This window comes from Eretmochelys imbricata, chromosome 2 (genome assembly GCF_965152235.1).
Source record: "Eretmochelys imbricata isolate rEreImb1 chromosome 2, rEreImb1.hap1, whole genome shotgun sequence".
NCBI classification, from domain to species: domain Eukaryota; kingdom Metazoa; phylum Chordata; order Testudines; family Cheloniidae; genus Eretmochelys; species Eretmochelys imbricata.
The window spans coordinates 84,708,890-84,729,776 of record NC_135573.1 but is presented as its reverse complement, the minus strand read 5'-3'; the positions used below and the strand labels follow the sequence as shown (position 1 = coordinate 84,729,776).

Genomic DNA, 20,887 nt, shown 5'->3' with positions numbered 1-20,887 from the left:
TTTCCTAGTGCCCCTTCCAAAGATCCTCCTATGCCCAGCACCCCAACATGCACAGACCTCCTGCACTGCCCAGCACCCCCCCATGCCCAGCTGCACTCACCAGCCCTGCTGGGAGGTGATTGTGTCCGCTGGGCTGAGCTGGCAGTGCGGCTGGGGCCGGTCACCGGATGTGGATCCTCAGGATCGGTGTGATCAGCTGAGCTGGAGCCAGGCCTGGCCAGGTTGCGTTCCCTCTGGACCCACTTGCCTCGTGGGGCCTGGCTGAGCCCCTGTTCTGCTCCCCCACCACAAACTGGCTGAGACAGCCAGCCTCTGCACTGGTCCCAGGTGGCTTGGCTCCTGGGTACGCAGGTAGGGTCCCCTGGGTTGCAGACAGCAGAGACTGCTCAGAGCTGGAGCCACACTGGGGAGCAGGGCATATCCCTGGGACGTGACTCCTGAGAGCCCCACAGCTGCACCCACCGGCCAGCAGCCCTTCCCAGACCACATAACGGAGCCCAGCTGCTCGTCGGCGAGCCCCCTATAGGCAAGTGGGACCTGCTGGCTTCGAGCTGCTCACACAGCAGGGCCTTGGTGCTGGGCTGACCCGGGAAAGGGGCCAGACCCCAAGTCCATAATAGGCCCCTTCCCAGTGAGGGCCTGGTGCCATTGTAAACCTGCTACTGTCTGGGAACAGGTAATCAGCAAAGACCCACACCTCAGGACATATCTTCAAAAGCCTGGATTTCTGCATAACCAGAGGTGTGAAATTTGCATTAACCTCTCCCTAGGTATTCCCCAAAAAATCTACTTCACACTTATCCTAAAAGTTCATTCTTGCCTGGCATATTTTCAGTATAGCCCTTAATTCCCAGGCCTTACATCATACCCCCACCACGTCTCCTCCAAGAGGTTACACACAATTCCAGCCCACGAGTCGTAAATTTTGCCTTTAGTACAGTGGACCTCAAAGGTACTTAAATTAATTTAAATGAAGTCTCCCAGCAGTCAGTCATGTGGGGCAGTATTGCTGGTCAGGCAGGAAATTTGCCATATCTGCTAGTCAGTCCTTGATGCTGCTCACCTCTCCCACTCCACTGCATCCCCACATTTATTTAACCTTTGTTATTCTGTTTGTGTGTACATAATAAATGTATCTGCTTATTTATTATTCCCCTTGTTTTGGTTAGGAAAAAGTTCCTGCATATCTGGCAACCTCCCCAATAATTACTGAGGATCAGTTCTTTAAAGAGATTGAAGATCACTTGCTGAAGTCAGGTGAAACTGAAAGGACATGTCAGAGCTCAGAAGTTACACACGTCATGGAAACAGAGACTGTGTTCATCTCAGGATCTGTGAAGAAAAAAAAGCGAAGAAGAAAGAAATACAAACAAGATAGCAAGAAGGAAGATCAGATCTCTTCTGGGATTGAAGAGATTTTTGAAATAGAAATAAGCTCTGATGACGAGAGAGGTGTTCAACATCTGAGGTAAACTGTTAAATATGTACTGAATTCTTTCATGTGGTATCATTAAGGCTTTGTACTGTGGCTTGTGTATTAACCTCTTGTCTTATGTAAGGTACCCTTGATAGGGGTTATCATTAAGTTATAGAATGTGGAAGTCCAAGAGTTCTTTCCTTAAAAATACAAATTATAGAAATTATATTTTTAATCTTGACTTCTTCCAGAACTCTTCAGAATCTTTCAGAATTGAGCAATTTTGAATCCCTGAGCAAATGCCAAATTTTGTTTAAGCTAGTGTCGTCCATCAAAATTATCACTCATGTCCCTAGCGATCAGTCCTGTGGGGCTGGTCAGGCTGTCAACACACTACAAAGCATGCTTACATAATGCAGTTCCTGGCCAGTGGGAGCTGCAGAGCCAGTACTTGGGGCAGGGGCAACATGCGGAACCCTCTGGCTGCCCCTTCGTGCAGGAGCCGGAGGGGGGGGCACACTGCTGCTTCCAGGAGCCAAGCGGGGCAAGCCCCCAACCTCATTCCCTGGCCGGAGCTCGAGGGCTGAATTACAAGGTCTGATGGGCTGGACGTGGGCCGCAGTTTGCCCACCCCCATTTTAAGGGCATCAGAATTTTGCTTTAAGCAAACAGAGATGCAACTTTTAACTGAGGCAGCTGCTGTTCTCCCAAACTAAGTATATCTGAAAGAATGTAGGTAAAGTAAGCAAGTGTTGTGCAAGATGCTACAGCACTGGTGTGTACTATTCAAATGTCTCAGTCCCTCATCTCTGGCTGGCACCATGCGGCTTGTAGTGTACCTAAAACCCTCTAGAATAAACTCAGTAGTATCAAATACGTATGATCCATTGGACTCCCCAAATTAGACTCCCCATCAATTAGACTCCCCAAAATTAACTTCTGTAATTCAAACCAGATTTTCATTTTTAAGTGCTTGCAGATCCTTCTGGATTATTGCTAAAGAAAGAGAACTACCTCCCTCCTATATATTGAAATGAGTAAGCTATCAGCATCGGTAAGAAGAACAGAAGTACTAGTGGCACCTTAGAGACTAACACATTTATTAGAGCATAAGCTTTCGTGGGCTACAGCCCACTTCATCGGATGCATAGATTGGAACATTTAGTAAGGTAGATATAGATATATATACATACACACACATACAGATAAGTTGGAAGTTGCCATACAAACTGTGAGAGGCTAATTAGTTCAGATGAGCTATTATCAGCAGGAGAAAAAAACTTTTGTAGTGATGATCAAGATGGTCCATTTAGACAGTTGACAAGAAGGTGTGGGGATACTTAACTTAAAGAAATAGATTCAATATGTGTAATGACCCAGCCAGTCCCAGTCTCTATTCAAACCCAAGTTAATGGTATCTAGTTTGCATATTAATTCAAGCTCAGCAGTTTCTCACTGGAGTCTGTTTTTGAAACTTTTCTGTTGCAAAATTGCCACCCTTAAATCTTTTACTGAGTGGCCAGAAGTTATATTGAAATGGGTAAGCTATCAGCATCAGTAAGTTTCAGTAGAATTCATTTTGACATCTGGAATATAAAAATGACTGGAGCTGTATACTTGCTTAAAGCCCATCAAAAAAAATTAAACCAGTTTATTTTCTATCCAATCCTTTATATTAGGGGCTGCAGTTTTGTGTAGAAGTCGATTCTTTAGGTCTACGCTTGCGGAAGTGTGTAGACATTGCATGCTCAAACAGAATGGGTATAAATAGCAGTATAGATGCTGAGGCACCGCTTAAACAATTAGTGTATATACCCTACATGGCTCTCTACGCACTCAAGCAGTGCCTCCCACATCTACACTGCTGTTTTTTAGCAGCATAGTGTCCCATTATCAGAGCCTTTCCTTGCTGTAGTGAAAGACTCAGTGGAGAGAAGCTCTGGTAGTGGGGAGGCAGCAGGAAAAGGCTCTAGCAATTTCCTACTGCTAGAGCTATTTTTCACTCCCCCCCCCCCCCACCCACTGGAGGTTTTCACTGCCATGTGTAACTGTATGTACGTACCCTATATGCTACTGCAAATTTAGGCAAGGCCTCGGATTGTTTAACAGTAGGAGGGGAGTTTGTTTCCTGGATTGAACTAGTTCATTACCACACCATGAAATGGTTATATTCAGTATTTGACTGTGTTTATGTTAGAGACCTACTCTGGGACCTGAAAGAATGATAAATACCCAGCCTGAAAACATAGGAACTATACAAATTGTTCATTGAAGCAGAACTGGTAGTTGGTTGGGATCAGGAGGAAGGTCTTTAATAGGATGAGGAAGTGAATGTCAGTATAGGAAGAGAACGTGGCTGAAAAGAATCTTGTGTTCCTAAACACAGACATAAACTTCAAGGCCAGAAGGGGCCATTATGATCATCTAGTTGACCTCCTACATATCTCACCCACGCTCAGAATCTCACCCACTCACTCTCCTATAATAGACCTGTAACCTCTGACTGAGTTACTTATGTCCCCAAATCTTGATGTAAAGACTTCAAGCTACACAGAATGCATCATTTACTCTGGTTCAAACCAGCAAGTGACCCATGCCTCATGTTGCAGAGGCAGGTGAAAAAATCCCCATTACAAATGCAGAAAGCAAATTTTTCCTGTAAGTAGTTCTCCCTTTCCCTGTTTTTCTTTGCATTAGGTTAAAATACATTAAACGTACTAAAGTTCAAGGAACCTTAAGCCTGTAGTGGCCTTTTGGGAAACTGACTGCTGCATACCTTCAAGCAGTTGCTTTTGGTAATCATTGTTGATAATTCAAAATGTATCTCAAACTACTTGTTTGGAGGAGAGGCTAAAAGTTTGCAGGTTGGACTGAAGCAGCTGGTTTAATCAAAATTGTGACTAGTTGTAGGGCTTTTGGAGTATAAAAAGGCTATCTTTAGTTATCTAAGTCCTTTGAAAAATACAATAGAGATGAATTTTTTTTTAATAAAGCCAGAATTTTGTTGTAAATGCATTTACAACAGGATAAAGCTAAATGGAATAACACGAGGGCTGCTATAAAGATACTGAAGTTCAGTACTAACTACCTGCTAAATGTACGTGGTCTTTGGTTTTCTGCATCACAGCATAACCATGGATATATAATAAAATTCAGGACTGAACTCCATGAGACCCAGAATGTTGAGATGGTTTTGATGACCTAGCTCTATAATTGTAGATCTCCTATTTGTATCCCTTGTGTCTGCTCCCATGCTCTAACAAAGTAGGAAGTAAAATCCATACAGTAGGCATGACTTTGATTTTTTTTCCATCAAGTTACTAGATGGATCCATCTAAAATCATGGTTGTACAATTAACTCTGACAAAGTGTTGAGAGGCTTTGCTTTCATATAGAGTGGGGATGTGAGGACTACTCAAAATTATTATTATATTAGCAGGTATTCTAGAATGGTCATAAAATTCAAAAAATACCTTGGCACTTAAGTTTTTTTGGGAATGAAGTTACAGCAATGTATATTCCAAATAAACTTAAGTGCCAAGGTATTTTCTGAAAAATAAATAAATAAACCACACACACACACGTCTCTGCTCAGATTTAAAAATAACACTAACACCAGAAAAGCCAGACAAGTGTTTCCAACAGAAAGGTCAAAAGTACAGCAGCAGGAAGGAACATTTTATCTATTTCTGTTCTTGTAAAGTGGAAAAGAGCTTTCTTCTGTTCTTCAGAAAAATCTGCTTCCAGTCACTTTTGTTACTTATCACAAATATAATTTTACTCTCTAAGTGTAATAGTATGCTGTATGCATATGTTCTCAAAAGTGCTTAACTTAGCTATGTTACTGCCAACAGACAGTTACTGAAATTGTGATATATGAAGCAGAAATAGAGGGTGTTGTGTATCTAGCATCTATGCATCTTTTACCATTTAAACACATTGTGCTTTTGACTGTTTTGTGTGGCTCCAAACTGGGCTGTTGTGCTTTAACAGCCAATTTATAGGTTTTCTTTTCTTTGACTATCTGAGCACTATCTGCACTATGTATGCAGTAAATAGAGACATTGGTTTAAAAACATTTTGTAGGTCAAATTAAATTAAACAATTTTCTATAAAGTGTAATATATTTACTTAGGGCATATCTAAAATGGATGAGGGAGGGAAAGAAATGGCAGCTGATGAATGTTGCAAAATAGATAACTGAGGGTGGTGCTGTTAGGGCATGATCCAAGGCTCATTGAAGTCACTCTGAGTCTTTCCATTGACTTCACTGGGCTTTGGACCACGTTCCTTGAGGCTTCCATATTAAAGGCTCCTAACCAAATAGTCTTCCTCACTGAGGACTGAAAGTTATTGTTCATCAGATGGTTCAGTGCCTTATGTGAAATGAGTTGGTTGTTTGTCTAGTTCCCTGGGAATAGATTCCACTTGGCACAAATGACTGCCCTCACAAATGGCACTACCTGGAAGTCTTGTTATATTTCCAATGTTTTTGTATATGTGTAGGCCAAACCATTCTCATTTTTTGAGGTCTTCAACACTGGATGCACTCATGAGCAGTGTGAGGAAGCATATTGTCACCACCAATATACTTCTTGTCACTAAGGCTGTTAATTTAGCACCTCTCATAAGTGGTAAATATTGTAAGTGAAACAACAGATACTTGCTTATGTTAGTAAGTGGAAAAATACACTTTCATCATAATATGTTCCAGTGTTATCACCCACTAACTGTGGACTCTTCCCTATTTGGACTGAAAGATTTGTGCAAATGAGTGGAAAAATCATTGTGGTACATGGTATCTAGAGGGGGCAGTATAAATTTTCATAGGCTATACCTAGATTTTGGATCTCTCTTTTGGACTGAGAATATGCACTGGAACTCGTTAAGAAATGTTGTACAAAACTAGTATGGCCATTTCAACAGTGAAGGAGAAGCATTTTTTGTTTTTTCATATTAAACTTACAGCTGTTAAATCAAATTGCTTTTAAAATAATCATAAGCCAGACTTGTCATCATGGCCTAGTATCCTTGCTTTAGTGTTTGGGTTTGTGCGGGGCAGAATAAACTGGCTTCGGAACAAGTTATTCATTTCTAAGAATAATTACCATATTCAGTATACTTTTTCCATTTAGGTCAGAGCTGTACAAAGCTCTGAATGTTTATAGATGCAAATATTTGAAAGGGGCTTCTATAAATTAAATGCAGTGATTAGTTTACAGCCATAGTGCCATGTGCTTTGATTTCATTAGCGCTCTTCAGCTAATCACAGTGGGGCCTGGTGCTGGGAAATTAACACAGTTACATCCTCTGCTCATAAATGTACTGGAGGCAACTAATAGTAGTATCCAGTGCTAGTCTGGCTAACTTCTAGGTCCTATGTGACTTACCAATAACTCTTTTTTTTTTTTTTACTGCATTATCCACAAACTAGGCTAATATTCAAAGAATACAGTGTCAAATCTATTTTATGTATTCCTTTGTTGTAGTATTCTAAATTAATAGATTTTTGGAGGCTTTTGGTTGCAATTTCAATTTTTGCTTACATACTAAACAGCAAGTTTCAGAGTAACAGCCGTGTTAGTCTGTATTCGCAAAAAGAAAAGGAGTACTTGTGGCACCTTAGAGACTAACCAATTTATCTGAGCATGAGCTTTCGTGAGCTACAGCTCACTTTGTGGAGGATGGCATCACTTGGTATATGTTTGTGAGATCTCTTAGATTAACACTAAGTTGTTTAGTTAAATATGTGGTAGGGGTCATTTTTAAACTTTGCTAGGGTCTTTTTTACAGTTATTAAAGATGGCTGTGTAGGCAAGAAAGCGGCACCTCCAATGATGAACTATTGCTCTTTCTTTAGTTATCTCTCAACCTATTAGTCTCTCTCAACTATGAATCTCTTCTTTGCTCTCTTTGACCTAAGATTTCTGGTACAAATAATTCAGTTCTTCTAGGTAAGTTGCCATTGGAGATCTGTCATTGACTCACTTAAAACAAAAATGGTTCTTTTGTCTCCACAGAGGATCCTCAAATTCTTCACCAAAGAGTGACGAGCAGAAAGAGCCTTTGATTTATCACTCCAAGGATCATTACCCTTTATCTGATGGAGACTGGTCCCCTTTGGAGAAGTAGGTCATTTTATGGTGTCCTCTTTCTGTATGATTTTGTACTCCTATGTTATGTAATGCACCACCTCTGTAACTTCTTCTGACCTATAAAACTACACAAAGAAAGGTGCTCAACATATGTGGCATCCAGGACTGCTTTTGCAGCTTAGCATGGGCTCAAGGACTCTACACAATTTATGTGTAGATTTGTTTGCTGGAAAAAAAACTGTTGTACTTGTTTCATCCTTTCTGAATGAACAAAAGCTGCTGTTAAAGTTCACCAGGGAAAAAATAAAACTGTAGCTGATGATTTTATTCACACCTAATAAATTACAGGAAGAGGGCAAATTCCCAAGCACTCAACCTAAGGTTAGCCACAAATGTGTGTGTCAGAGTAAACATTTGTGAAGTGCCTAGCCTAACATTCATAATAACTTTTTTTAAGTTGAGTTAAATGACAAATTACTCAAAACAGGACCACGAACTCTAGACAAACACCCAGTCCAGATTAGAGGAGCTGCCAGTTATATTTACATAAAAGCTCCAGGTTTGTGGAGCTTAAGCCTTAACAGGTATTTGGTGTTCATCGGTATGGTATCTGTGCTCTTCACAATAATTAATGAATTTATCTTCACAACACAGCTGTGAGGTTGAGGAGTATTTTTCCCATTGTACAGATGTGGAATTGAGATAGACTAAGTTACTTGCACAAGATCACACAGCAAGTCTGGGGTAAAGCTGGGGACTGAATAAGTCTTCTGTTTCCTAGTCCAGTTCCTTAACCATAAAATTGTCCTTCCTCTCTAGTGCATGAGGCGCTCTACCCATTTTGGGTGAGAGAGCAATTTTGGTGGCTGAGGGATCCTTTAGCTGTTTAGGAGGGGGTGGCTGCTGGGGAAGGAGAAGGAAGACAGGGCTCCTACTCTTTGCCTTACAAAACCATTAGCAGGAGCTTTTAGCTTTTCAAGTGTTAAAGTATACAGTCAAGAGGAGCAAGCCTCCAGCTTGTTCCAGTTCTTTATAGTGCAAACTGTGCATGTAGTGAGAGTAGCCCTTTCTGGGCCTGCTGGCGCAGTTTTTGTGTGCAGAAAACAGAGAAGCTTTCTTCAGTATCTCATCACTACCTGCTCAAAAGAAAGGAGTAGACAGGCCATCACGGAGGCAAGGAAAGATATCGATACTTACAATCAGTGCTGCTTGTATTGTTATTTTCTTCATTGTGCTACGGTCCATAAATCTGTTACAAGGGGTACTTCAGCCTGCTTGTGGTTTGGAGGCAAAACCACTCCTGTCAGTCACTAGCAGCAGGCAGTGCCTCACCCACTGATGTTCCCTTCTGTTTTATCTGCCCCTGTAGTAACAGGCAAGCCTGATGAACAGTTGATTTAAAGTCTTGGCCCCTGTCAGACACTGTAGAAATGAATAGAGTTCATTTGGCAAGTTAAAGCAGTACTTGAAGTAAACAAGAGAAATACTTTTTTGCAAATGATAACTAACACAAGTGCAGGGTTCTGAGGTAAGGTCAATAGCTGCCTTCATTGCTAACTGCAGGACTTCCAACCAGACCTGTCTGAAGTTAGAACCCCAATTTGTGCCAGGCTTTTACTATTTGTTAGTAGATGGCTATCTATAGCTGTAGTCAAAATGAGGTTGCTGGACACACTCCTAGTGGGGTTACTCTGTGGAGCTGTGCTAAAATCACAGAGACAGCTTTGTCCCATTCCCCATCTCTAGCAAGGATATGGAAATGCCAGGACACAAACGAAATCATCCATCATCAACTTCAGATTGGCGCAACACAGTATGACAAACAAGGTATCTCCATTTAATCTTGGAAATGGGTACCAGAAAGAGAATACAGAATCCATCAGTTGGAGTACAATGATTCATTGAAGTATCTGAGCACTGTTCCTTCCGTGGATAACAAACTTGTTCTTGTCATGATAGTTAATATGTCTGAAGGGTTTTCATGAATAATCTAGGAAGAACACCACCATCCCTCCTCTGCGTGGAGCAAAGTTTCCTTTTACATTGCCAGTCAAGGTGGAGAGGAACACCAAGACTTACATGACAGAAAATGGATTAAGCAGAGTGGAACCTGCACCTAGAAATATCCTCAATTCTATTAAATCTGTTCGGTGGGATGGGGATTCACCTTTTTGCATCAGGAACAGCAATAAACTGCCCTGTGTCCTGTCCTTATATCATGACCTGGGATGTGAGGTATTGAAATTACTTCTTCTGAAGCTGGGAAATTGCTTTTTTCCCCCACTACTCCCCAGGACCATACAAAATATACGAAGGAGAGAGCAGCAACGATACTGTTGGCTTTCTGGCTGAAGAAGCTGGTGGTCTTGCACCTGATTAACTTAGCATTGGATCTTCCGATGAGTCTGCCACCAGCCAAGTCTAGACAGATTCAAAATCAGTGCTTGGATGATTATCACCCTCATGATGATCTTGTGCACCATAAAAAGTCCATCAGTAGAATTTATTCTACTTCCTGGTGCAAAGACCAATGTTTAACTATCACATTAAACCAATGAAACAGGACTTAAAGATCCTCCTAGAGGAACTCACTGTGGGTGTATGAATGTTCAAGCAAAAGGTCAAGTTTCTGTAGTATGTTATCATATTCAAGAAAAGAAAATCTTGTACAAATCCCAAGACTAAATGCTTCCTTCAAGTAACAATCCTTATTCCAGCCACACAAGGTCATAGGTCATTCTGCTATTTAGAACAGTACCCATATTGTAATAATAGGAAAGTAGAATTGAATTATCCTGCCTGTCAAAGTTGTCTCAATTGAAGGCAAATTCAAGGCGCAGGGCATTCTTATGGTTACCAGGTGTCTGGTTTTCAATCAAAAGTTCAGTTGAAAAGGGGACCTGGCAGTGTCCAGTCACCGTGGGCCGGGGCGGGTGGCGCCAAGTCATCAACCCACACCAGCCCCTGCTCAGCCAGGGCCACCTTTTGCCTACATTTCAAGTGCAGGCAGCAGGCTGCCTTGTTGCAGCAGGTTGCAGCTCCTCTCCCAGCCCTGGAACAGAAGAAGCCCAGTTTGGTGGGAGAGGGAAGTGGAGAGGATCAAATGATGAGGAAGTGGGAGGGGGGAGAGGAGCAAGAAGGGGTGGGGGTTTGGGGGAAGAGGTGGAACCGGGTTAGGGCAGAAGAGGTGGGGCAGAAGGCGTCCAGTTTTGAAAAATTAGTAGGCATACTCCTATCATCAGTGATTGAGGGGTGTGGTTTTGTCTCCAAGCTGCAAACAGGCTGAAATACCATTGTAATGTATCTGGACCTCATTATTCTAGGGAAACTTGCAAGTAAACACACAATATGTTCCCTGATTTGATCATATGCTCTACTAGTTTTGTCCCCAGTCATCCTTGATGGGGTGGGGTGTACTGTGTATGCTGTTGTGTACTGGAATGTAACCATCCATTTAACTTAACTTGCAGCAATAATAAGACTTTAGTGTTGGATGAAACTTTTCAGGCCTTTCAAACTGGAATGCTGTCTCATGTCTGGAACACAGGAATTTAAAACAGATTATCCTAAATTAACAGGAGGAAGTACATCTGTCTCATGATAGCAGCTAAATCATATAACTTCAAAAAAAAAAAAAAGAGAGAGAAAATTGTGGGGGATTATACTGAGAACACTTCAAGTACAATGAAGAAATCTGTTTAGGCTGATCAGTACGTAAGCCCCTGAATGTGATTTTGGTTTTAACCTAATTTCTCAGTCTGAAAACCCAACTAGGCTTCTTGCCCTGTTGCTGAATAATTGAAGCTCTGTTAAACTAGAGAAAACTAACACAAATAGCTGCACAACAAATGCATTTTAAATACTGTAGTTTTCTGTTTATTTTGATAGCCCTTTCTCCAACCCAGTCTGTCCTAAAAGTGATTCAGAACTAGAAGTGAAACCTGCAGAGAGCTTGCTTAGAGCTGAATCTCATATGGAGTGGACATGGGGAGGATTCCCAGAATCTACTAAGGTAAAGTTATTTACAGATGAATTTTATATACTGTCTGGGACTTTTAATGTGACTGAATTTTGTCTTCCTTAAAACTCTGCATTTCACATTAAACTATTGGGAAAAACTGAGCAATTGTGCATAATTCAACAGAAATACTGTAACATGAAAACAGCACCCTCTTGTGGCTGGCTAAGCTGAAGACTTTTTATTGATTTCAAAAGCAGGGCTGCAAAAATCTCCCAGGATGATCTTTAGAGTAAAAATCTGTAGCTCTCTAATTTGCTGCTAGAAACAGAAGATATTTTTAAAATGATGCATTAGATGCAATAGGAATGATCAAGTGTAGTAACCTTTTTTGTAAAAGATAGGACCAGGCTCATTCCAGGGGAATCCTGTGCAAATTCTAATATAGGGAACTTGATGGCTGCTCACCCTCACGTTGTGGATTTTTAGCTACCAATTGCAGCCTCACTTGTGAGTGGTCCTGGATAGGACAGGTGAAGAGATTTGCTGGACATGTACATCCTTAGGCAGTCCCCTTTTATAAGTGTTCCTTGCCGTGGTAGAAGCCTGACATAAATTCACTGTTTTCCAAACTGAGGCAGGGAAGTATAATGTATCACCTTCTCTGTACCCTCAAGAGATGATGAAAGTTAGGCCCTAAACCCATAGACAGCTCTGTGTGAGTGGACTGCTGTTCTGATGCAGAGCCTCAGTGAAGTTTACTGGGCCCATTCGTACAACAGTGCTTTTGGAAAAAGGCTGTACATGAATATTATTTTTAAAAATTGGATTATTATTGAGAGGAGACATTTTGACTATAAGCATCAGGGGGTAGCCATGTTAGTCTGTATCCATAAAAACAACAAGGAGTCCGGTGGCACCTTAAAGACTAACAGATTTATTTGGGCATAAGCTTTTGTGGGTAAAAAAACCATCTGAAGTGGTTTTTTACCCACGAAAGCTTATGCCCAAATAAATCTGTTAGTCTTTAAGGTGCCACTGGACTCCTTGTTGTTTTTGTGACTATAAGCAATGATCTAGCATCATCAATTGAAAAGTCAGGGTTAGTTTGAATGTGTCAAAAATCTGTCTAGATTTGTCACTGCGATTCTTCAAAAGTAACCTAACCACATTCAAAATGGGGAAATGGAGAGCTGGTTTTAATGAGGTCTGTTTTAATATAGTGTCATGAATTCAGGTTATGCTAATTACTCATACATTCCTCACCAGTGACAAAGGGGATTGAATATGTTTCCTCGTTTTTATATGCTAAATGGTGTCTTAGCCAGGCATTTATGGTAGCACCACAGTGTTCTAGGTGCTTTCCTAAGAGAAAAAGGCCCAGTCCCTGACCTGAGTTCACAATCTAGATAAATAAGTAGAGGGCAGGAGACATGGTGTAACACATATACAGTATGTGCAAACACAAAAAGTGCAAGTATAGAACATAAATTAAAATGACACATATTCACATCTTATTCTTCAAGCTTGTCAGTCAGGAAGCTTCCTGTAGGCATCATGGTAGAGGTGGGCTTCAGGAAGAACGTGTATTGTGGATGAGCTTAGAATATAGAACTATGGACAGATTTTTATACTCTGTGAAACTGGTGACCAAGTTCCTATCTGGTTGGCATTGCCTGGACTTAGATTAATGAGACTGCGTGTGAAGTTGCTAAAAGGTACATTAAAGTTTAATCCAGCAGGCTTTTAACTTTTTTCGTTTCAAAAGTAGTATCATCTCTGGCATAATTACTATAAGCACTTGTTAGCTAATGTTCAGAGCTGAATAAAATAAATGACATACTGCATAAAAGTACATGAGAATGAGATCTTTCTTCTTTTCAGATAAGCAAGAAGGACAAATTGGAGCATCCTAGAACAGCTACCATTACCCCATCAGAAAAGACTCATTTTAGGGTCATCGTCCGCTCTGATGAAGTTGAAGATGATTTTTTGGTGAAAGATTCTGTCTGTACGGTACTGAAACCTGAGCCAAGAACTCATCCTCTATTTAAGCAAATAGAGGCTAAAGATTCTTTTGCGTCTGCAGTCATAGAACCTGTGCTGGAGATCCCTCAAGAATCAACTACATTAGATGCTGATCATCTCCCCGGCCCATTAACAGATAGTCCTTCAGAAGCAAAACCACCAGCAAAAATTGACTCTCCTTCAAAAAAGAAAGGTATTAATTTTGTATTTAAAAGAACTGGTACATTCCCACAGAGTTTTCTGTGAAATTTGATGAAGTTATCCAAAAACTGTAGCTTTACACTTTCAATTTTGAGATTTAAATACAACATTTTTAATTTAAAAAAAGCAACCAGAAAAACCTCATTGACTGCAGGCTAACTAACCTGCAGGCATTCCTGTTTAGATTCCCATATGAACAATGTTCAGAGTGCAGAAAACCATGCCTCCCACAGCACTGTATTTAATACATGTATTAATCTCAAATCACCTAATTGTTATGGCAATCAACAGGGGTGCACAAGCGAAGCCAGCACCAGGGGCCTCATGATATTTACTTGGATGACTTGAAGGCTTTGGAACCTGAAGTTGCTGCACTCTACTTTCCCAAAAGGTAGCTTGGAGTTAGTGTTCTAATATGGCAAGGCTTATATTGCAGAATAATTTATCTGTTAGTTTTAGGAGTGAATGAGCCAATTGAGATAAAAGAACTGAGCCAATCCTTGTTCAAAATTCAAGCTTGCCTTTGAGCGTTTAGAGTATTTAATAGGATAAATCAATATTGAACTTGTTATGTATATCTCTCCTTCTTGCCAGAAGTAGAGAGTCAGTGAAATATGATGTGAAAGGCTGTTGTGGTATTTCCGTCCCAAATGAACTGAGAAAGTGCTAGGGCATTGTGGGAAACTTTAAAATATATAGCTATTTTGGGGAGCAGTATTATTCCCAGTAATTTGTCTTGTGCTCATTTGTTTTCCCTTGTAACTGGCATAACTGTTTTCATGGAGTGAAATGTGTATCCTTAGTGTTACTATATAAACTGAGCATTTTTTCGTAAGAAAACATATGTAACCTTTTTCATATTCTATCTAGTTAAAATGTTTTAACTCCTAAGATACTCTCCAGTATGTCTTTCGAAGAAGACCCTAAAAAAGAAACATCTAAATTCTACAAGCTTTACAAACGGTCATAAATCATCTAGTATATCTGCTTCAAACTTGTGTACTATAATGCCTGTTCTCTTAAATTGGATCTGATAATGTGGGCTTGAGGGAATACTGGGGGCAAACTTACAGTTTTGTCAAAATTGGTGGAGTTCAAAATTATGGTGGGGTACAATTGTGCCATCAGACTCATGGAGTAATGGCCCAGTACTGGGGGCTTCTTCCATCAAGTCTGCAAGTTATCAGCCTCTGGGTTATGACCCCCAGGATATCACAAACAGGGTTCATGGGATTGCTACCACCTTCCTTTTCTTTATAGCTAGATGTTGAGGGATCCTGACACTTTCCTGTGGTAACATGGGGTGATATGGAAAAGCTGTTCTAGCCTATCCCCTTGTCAAAAGCAGGACTGTCATCAGTGCAGCATTTTCTCATGTATTCTGTTCAGTATAATTGACTCACTCAGTAATTTGCTTAGAGACTATATTCAGAGTCTTAAGCCTTTAATAAAGGCTAACAAAAATAATTTTTTATTAAAACGGTATTTTGCTACAGCCAAGCATGGATTATTTGAAGGTTTCAGGGGCATCCAAAACCTTCAGATAACTGCGGGAGCCAGCTAGCAGGCTTTGAACCTGAACACTAACTTGAGCACAGATTTTTAGACTGCTGGTCTACTCCTCCTTTCCCATCTGGCTCGAAAACTACAAAGGATCTATGCATGACCAAAATTTAGAAGCTGTGGTGACAGCCTAGTCACCATAGGTGAGCCTGTAATCCTGTCCTCCTCCTCAGTCTCCCTCTCAGCTTTTCTTTTCCTGTAAGATGCCTCTGAGCTCAGAACTCCTCTGTAGTTTGGGAACTGGCTGAGAGAAAATGGTGGGAGGAAGATCAGGATGGGGGGGGGGGGCAAAAAGGACTGCAGCAGTTCTTGGGAGCAGGACTGAAGCCTCTCCCTCTAACTGTAGAGTTCCTTCATCTGGGGAAGCGGCTGGTTTTGGAAGAAGTGAGGGAACAGGATGAGCTCCATTGAGTTGGCCTTTAGAGAACCATTTATCCAATGATGTTGATTCTTGCTCTTTTCCAAGGCTCCAGGGAACACTTTTCAGTTAATAGGGTTATAGATAAGTGAACCTGGATAATCAAGGTTTTAATTTGCTTAAAATGGGAGTTAGTGAAAGAAGACAACTCTCAGCATAGCAGCACAACAATCATCTTATGAACAAACAAGAATTAGTTTGCTTGTCTTTGCCTCAAGGCTCTACTTTCTGTCGTATCACTTACAAAAAGCCTGCTAACCACATGAACTGCAGTTGGGAGCTCCAAAAGAACAAAACTCTTTAACAGATTCCTCCTCCCTTCCTGTACTAAACAGTTGCCAGTCTTAAACTGTATCAACCATAATCTAGGATAGTCAAATTATCTAAACTCCTCCTGATTTTTACAGTGTTGGAGTGGCACTGAGGCCTTCATAAAATCAAAACTTACCATTCTAACACTGGAAATACAAATGTAAATTTGCGTTAGTTCCCTTGTCAAGAAACTACCTTGAGTATCATGAGCTTAAAGTAGTTATTTATATCTAGAGTGCCAAAACACATCCATTTCAGTGTCTGAGTAGAAGTGGAGTCTAAATTGGCTGAGCTAAGGAGATTGCTCCAAGTCAGTTAGCAGGTGCACTTTTAAAAAAAAAAAAAAAAAAAAAAAAAAAACAAGGGCAGCATTGTTTGTCTAAACTGGATACTAATTGAATCCAGATAGCAAGAAGACAAATTGGTAATATTTACTGATTAAACTAATAGATTTCCTACCACTGACAGTGTGCTGATTCAAGACAAGCAGGTAATTTAATCTAAAAATCATTTACCAAGCAATGTCAGCTAATAGTACACAGTCCAGCTTTCTTTTAAGTTCATTCTTATCCAGCCACACTTTGGTTCTAAAATCGGCAAGAAACTCCCTCCACCCTACCCCAGCTCACCCCACCCAGGATTGACTTCTGAAAACTACTCCCTGCAGTCTGTATCCTACAACTTTTCAGATGTTAAGTAAGCCTTTCAGTTCTGGCTCTGCCAGTGTGAGTTGTAGAAATTCACTATGGGCATCCTGGAAAATATATAGTTTAAAATCTAAACTAAACAATAGTTTCTAGAGTACATTCATTCCTTCCCTTCTGGAAATCAGGATTATACTGTTGCTAAACATTCAAATACTTTTAGTAACTGTTAGTTTCCTTTTTGGAAATCAAAATTAGGCAATCTTTTGCTGCTTTTTTTGTTTTGTTTTGGGGGGGGGGGGAGAAGAGGAGAATGAGACTGTTTGACATTATAAAATACATTAGGCCATATGCTGTGTGTAACTGTACTGGCGTGTTTTGTGTATTTTAGTTTTTCAGAATATTAAAAACAAATAAACCCTGAAAACTTCAGTAGGAATAGTTTAGTCAATGTCGGTCTCTAATTCAACTATAATGAAGCCCTGACTCAAGCATGTGCTTAAGTGCATTCCAAAATATTATCATGAACATGGGTGCTTGTCTTAAGTTAGTCAAATGACCATTCTAAGGCCAAGATTCTGCTCTCATTTAAACCAGCTTTGTACCAGTGTAACTCCAGTATGACTTCAGTGTAGTTATTCCTGATTTATGCCAGTGTAAATGGGAGGAGAATTGGGGTCCTCAGTCTTTCAGCATTATCAAGAGTTTTTCTTTTTTTTTAAAAAAGTTATTTAATTACTGATCTTTAGGTCCATGAACGTATTCAGTTTTCAGACCATTGGACAAATAATCTCTGTCTATTTCTTAGAGCCGGATTGTTTGGTCTGGATCATTACAAAATAAATTCCCATCCAAAGAATATATCAGTAATGGTAGAGCAGATGACATTCCATTTTAATATTTCAATCGTGAGATGAAAGGAAATGTTAGTGAGAGAAAGTACCGTGTGTTAACATCTGGATGCACAAATACTCAGATTTCCTTTTTCAGAAAAGATAGGTTTCAGAGTAGCAGCCGTGTTAGTCTGTATTCGGAAAAATAAAAGGAATACTTGTGGCACCTTAGAGACTAACCAATTTATTTGAGCATAAGCTTACGAAGTGAGCTGTAGCTCATGAAAGCTTATGCTCAAATAAATTTGTTAGTCTCTAAGGTGCCACAAGTCCTCCTTTTCTTTTTTCAGAAAAGAGAATCTGGTCGTTGTAGAACAAATCTTTAATTTTGTAACAAAATATATTTGAAATACAAGAATATCTAGTGCTGGGATTGCGTTTTGTATCGTGTGCTGCATGTAATACTGTGGTTGCATATACCTTAAAATACATACATATGTGTATGCAAGAGAATTACATACACAAAATGTGAACTCCTTTCCTCTAGTGATTCTGATCCAAGTTCCAGACCATGGACTGAGTCAGATACCCTCTCTGGTTCCCAGTCACCACAGTCAGTAGGAAGTGCTGCTGCTGACAGTGGCACAGAGTGCATGTCTGATTCTGCTATGGACTTGCCTGATGTCACGCTTTCTGTCTGTGGAGGTCTAAGTGAAAATGGAGAGATCTCTAAAGGTATGTAAGTAACTAAGTCAAATTAAGCCAGAAATGTGAATTGAGTACAGCCTAATGAAGTTACTTAAGGTTGCTATACTCTTACTTTAGAAGACTGACATATGAAGCTGTTAGTTTTTAATTTTGATCTACGTGGGGAAGCATGAGAGAGCTGAAAACATGCTTGTATTTTATATGCTTTGGGTAAATCGACTACTGTGGAATCATATATACAGTATAAAACTCTCAAACATTTGCAAAGGATAGATGATGTGCATTTATATTATGGGCGGATCAGTCCAAAACTAGACAAGAAAAGCTCCTGTCTTCCTGACAGCTGTTTCTCTCCTTCTGCTGCACCATGTGTGAAATGTCTGACCACACGTCTGACCACCATGTGTGAAATGTCTGACCACGTTTGGTACTGGCTCCCTCTGCGTTGCTTGCTTTGCCATTGTATAAAGCTTTAAAATTGTGTTTGTATCCCATTGCTTGATATACTTTCTTCTTTTTAATCTCTTGCTCAGCAAGAGGTGTCGGATGGCAAATGTCATCACCTTGGACTATCCTGCTTTAGAAGTGAAGGTTCATCTTCCTTTCCCCTCCCAAAATATTTCCTTATCCTGATCTTTTCATGTCACGTTGGTTTTGTCTCTAGACTTTCCTGCTCGATTATTCACACTCTGTAGAAAGTGAAAGTTAACCATACATGCGTCTTACTCTTTTCTCCTTAAATTACACTTATTTCCTGAACATAATGGGATATTTAAGTTTTAGCATGTGTTTTATTCAATATTCAAGTTTTGCCATAAATATTCCTCTCCAGCAGACAAAGGGAGCTTAATTTTTTTTATAAAGTCCAAGATTGATACACATTTTGAATGTATATCTTGGTGACGTGATTTGTATAAGGTATAAAAATCAGACTTGAATTATAAAAAGCTATATTTAAAAAAAAATCATCCTCATGTGGAGCGGGGAAAGGGGGGGTTAGTGCACCGGAGGGAGAACATAACTGAGTAACACTGAATTTCTGTAAGACTGCATAGTTGCTGTCAAAAGCTATTCTAAGTAATGGGTACTTGTTGGCACTCACAAAACAATTGTTACTTGTAGGTTCAATGTGTAGATTTCATGATTTGATACACTTAAATTTTCATTTTTTAAAAATAAAAAGTAAATCAGTCTCCCTCCTGTACTACTTTACTTCTCGTTACTGTGACTGGTGGAGTGGGGGTCTGGAAGGTGAGGCCCTTCTGCAATTGAGGAATTGTTCATGGTAGCTTTCACATTTTTCACCTATGACGTGGACCATTTTCAGCATTTCTTTTGGCTGATGTTAAAAAGTCAGCAAAGGTAATTGAAAACTCAAGGAAAAGGATTTATTAGTTTGTATACAAGACAATAGATTTACTGAAGGCAATCTCAAAAAGAGGAGGCAAAAATAGTTAATATTTAACTGAATTGATAAAATGTTCTTGTATTGCAGAAAAATTCATGGAACATATTATTACTTACAATGAATTTGCTGAAAATCCAGGACTCATAGACAATCCTAATCTAGTTATACGGATTTACAACAGGTAATTTCCCATTATTATAAAATGCTTACATTTCATATAGCTTTCCTTTTTTAGTAATACATTTTAAAGGCACTATATCTTTCAGTTCAAGTTCTAACTTGTATTTCCATATGTATTTTGTATTTGTGATCTTTTGCTCATGCAACATGCCTTTGAATTGCAGATTAAAGTCAGATTTGCATTTTCTAAAGCAAGATCTAGCAGCATTTGTCACTAACAGTAAACAGTGTGCATTAGGAAAATTATTTGGCTTGAAGCAAACATTAGTTGCATGTTTTTATGAGCAGCCTACAACAAAAATCAAACTTTATTACCAAGCAAAGAGCATGTTGCACGCTAATCAGTTATTTCTGCTGAATCCGGTCCATATTGTAGCTTCTCATCAAGACTATCTCCTTAAACCAGGTACTATAACTGGGCATTGGCTGCTCCCATGATTCTCAGCTTGCAGGTGTTCCAGAAAAGTTTGCCTAAGGTAAACTAACACAAACTTATACTTTAATGCAACTTGTACGTACAGTAATACAGAACTATAATTTTAATGTGTGTATGTGTGTGTGTGTGTGTGTGTGTGTGTGTGTGTATATATATATATATATATATATATATATATATATATGTATGTATATATAACTAAACTAAACATTTTCAGGCTACAGTAGAGTCTTGGGTTAAAGACAAGATGCCCAAGAAATCTGGAAGATGGTGGTTCTGGCGCAAGAGGGACAGCATGACTAAACAAGTAATTGAAGCCTATTTTATCTTTTAATGTTTATGTGAATCAAAATCAGATGTGAAATTTTGCTCTTAAATGCATCAGACAACATGTGCTGATCAGATCTTTGGCAGTCAGTGCTGTAAAACTGCATGTTCAATTATTCATCAATATTATGTAACTATTTAAACTTCTTTTGAGGTTTAGAGACTAAAATATCACTAGTAACATTACCAACTAAACACAACAAATTTGGATTGAAGGATCTTGGGGCTTGTTTAAATGCTCTGCAGTTTGGATTACGGGGGTGTGAATTGCAGCACGTGCTAGCATGCTACACTGTAACTCCACTGTGTGGATGCTGTTGGCACAAGTTAAATTACGTAGTTTGTGATGCTGGGTTCCT

The 20,887-nt window shown here is 39.7% G+C and overlaps 1 protein-coding gene across 7 annotated transcripts in view; it reads left to right on the top strand.

Annotated features, from left to right (window-relative positions):
* The window catches only part of LPIN2 (lipin 2), a 78,517-nt gene that overhangs the window by 39,404 nt on the left and 18,226 nt on the right, over window positions 1–20,887 (top strand). For all 7 annotated transcript variants that reach the window (XM_077810418.1, XM_077810416.1, XM_077810412.1 and 4 more), the window contains exons 4-12: window positions 1,170–1,468; window positions 7,438–7,545; window positions 11,401–11,524; window positions 13,355–13,691; window positions 13,991–14,090; window positions 18,017–18,204; window positions 19,673–19,766; window positions 20,172–20,241; window positions 20,419–20,508. In XM_077810418.1, the coding sequence (XP_077666544.1) occupies window positions 1,170–1,468; window positions 7,438–7,545; window positions 11,401–11,524; window positions 13,355–13,691; window positions 13,991–14,090; window positions 18,017–18,204; window positions 19,673–19,766; window positions 20,172–20,241; window positions 20,419–20,508 (1,410 nt within the window). The remainder of the gene's footprint in view (window positions 1–1,169; window positions 1,469–7,437; window positions 7,546–11,400; window positions 11,525–13,354; window positions 13,692–13,990; window positions 14,091–18,016; window positions 18,205–19,672; window positions 19,767–20,171; window positions 20,242–20,418; window positions 20,509–20,887) is intronic.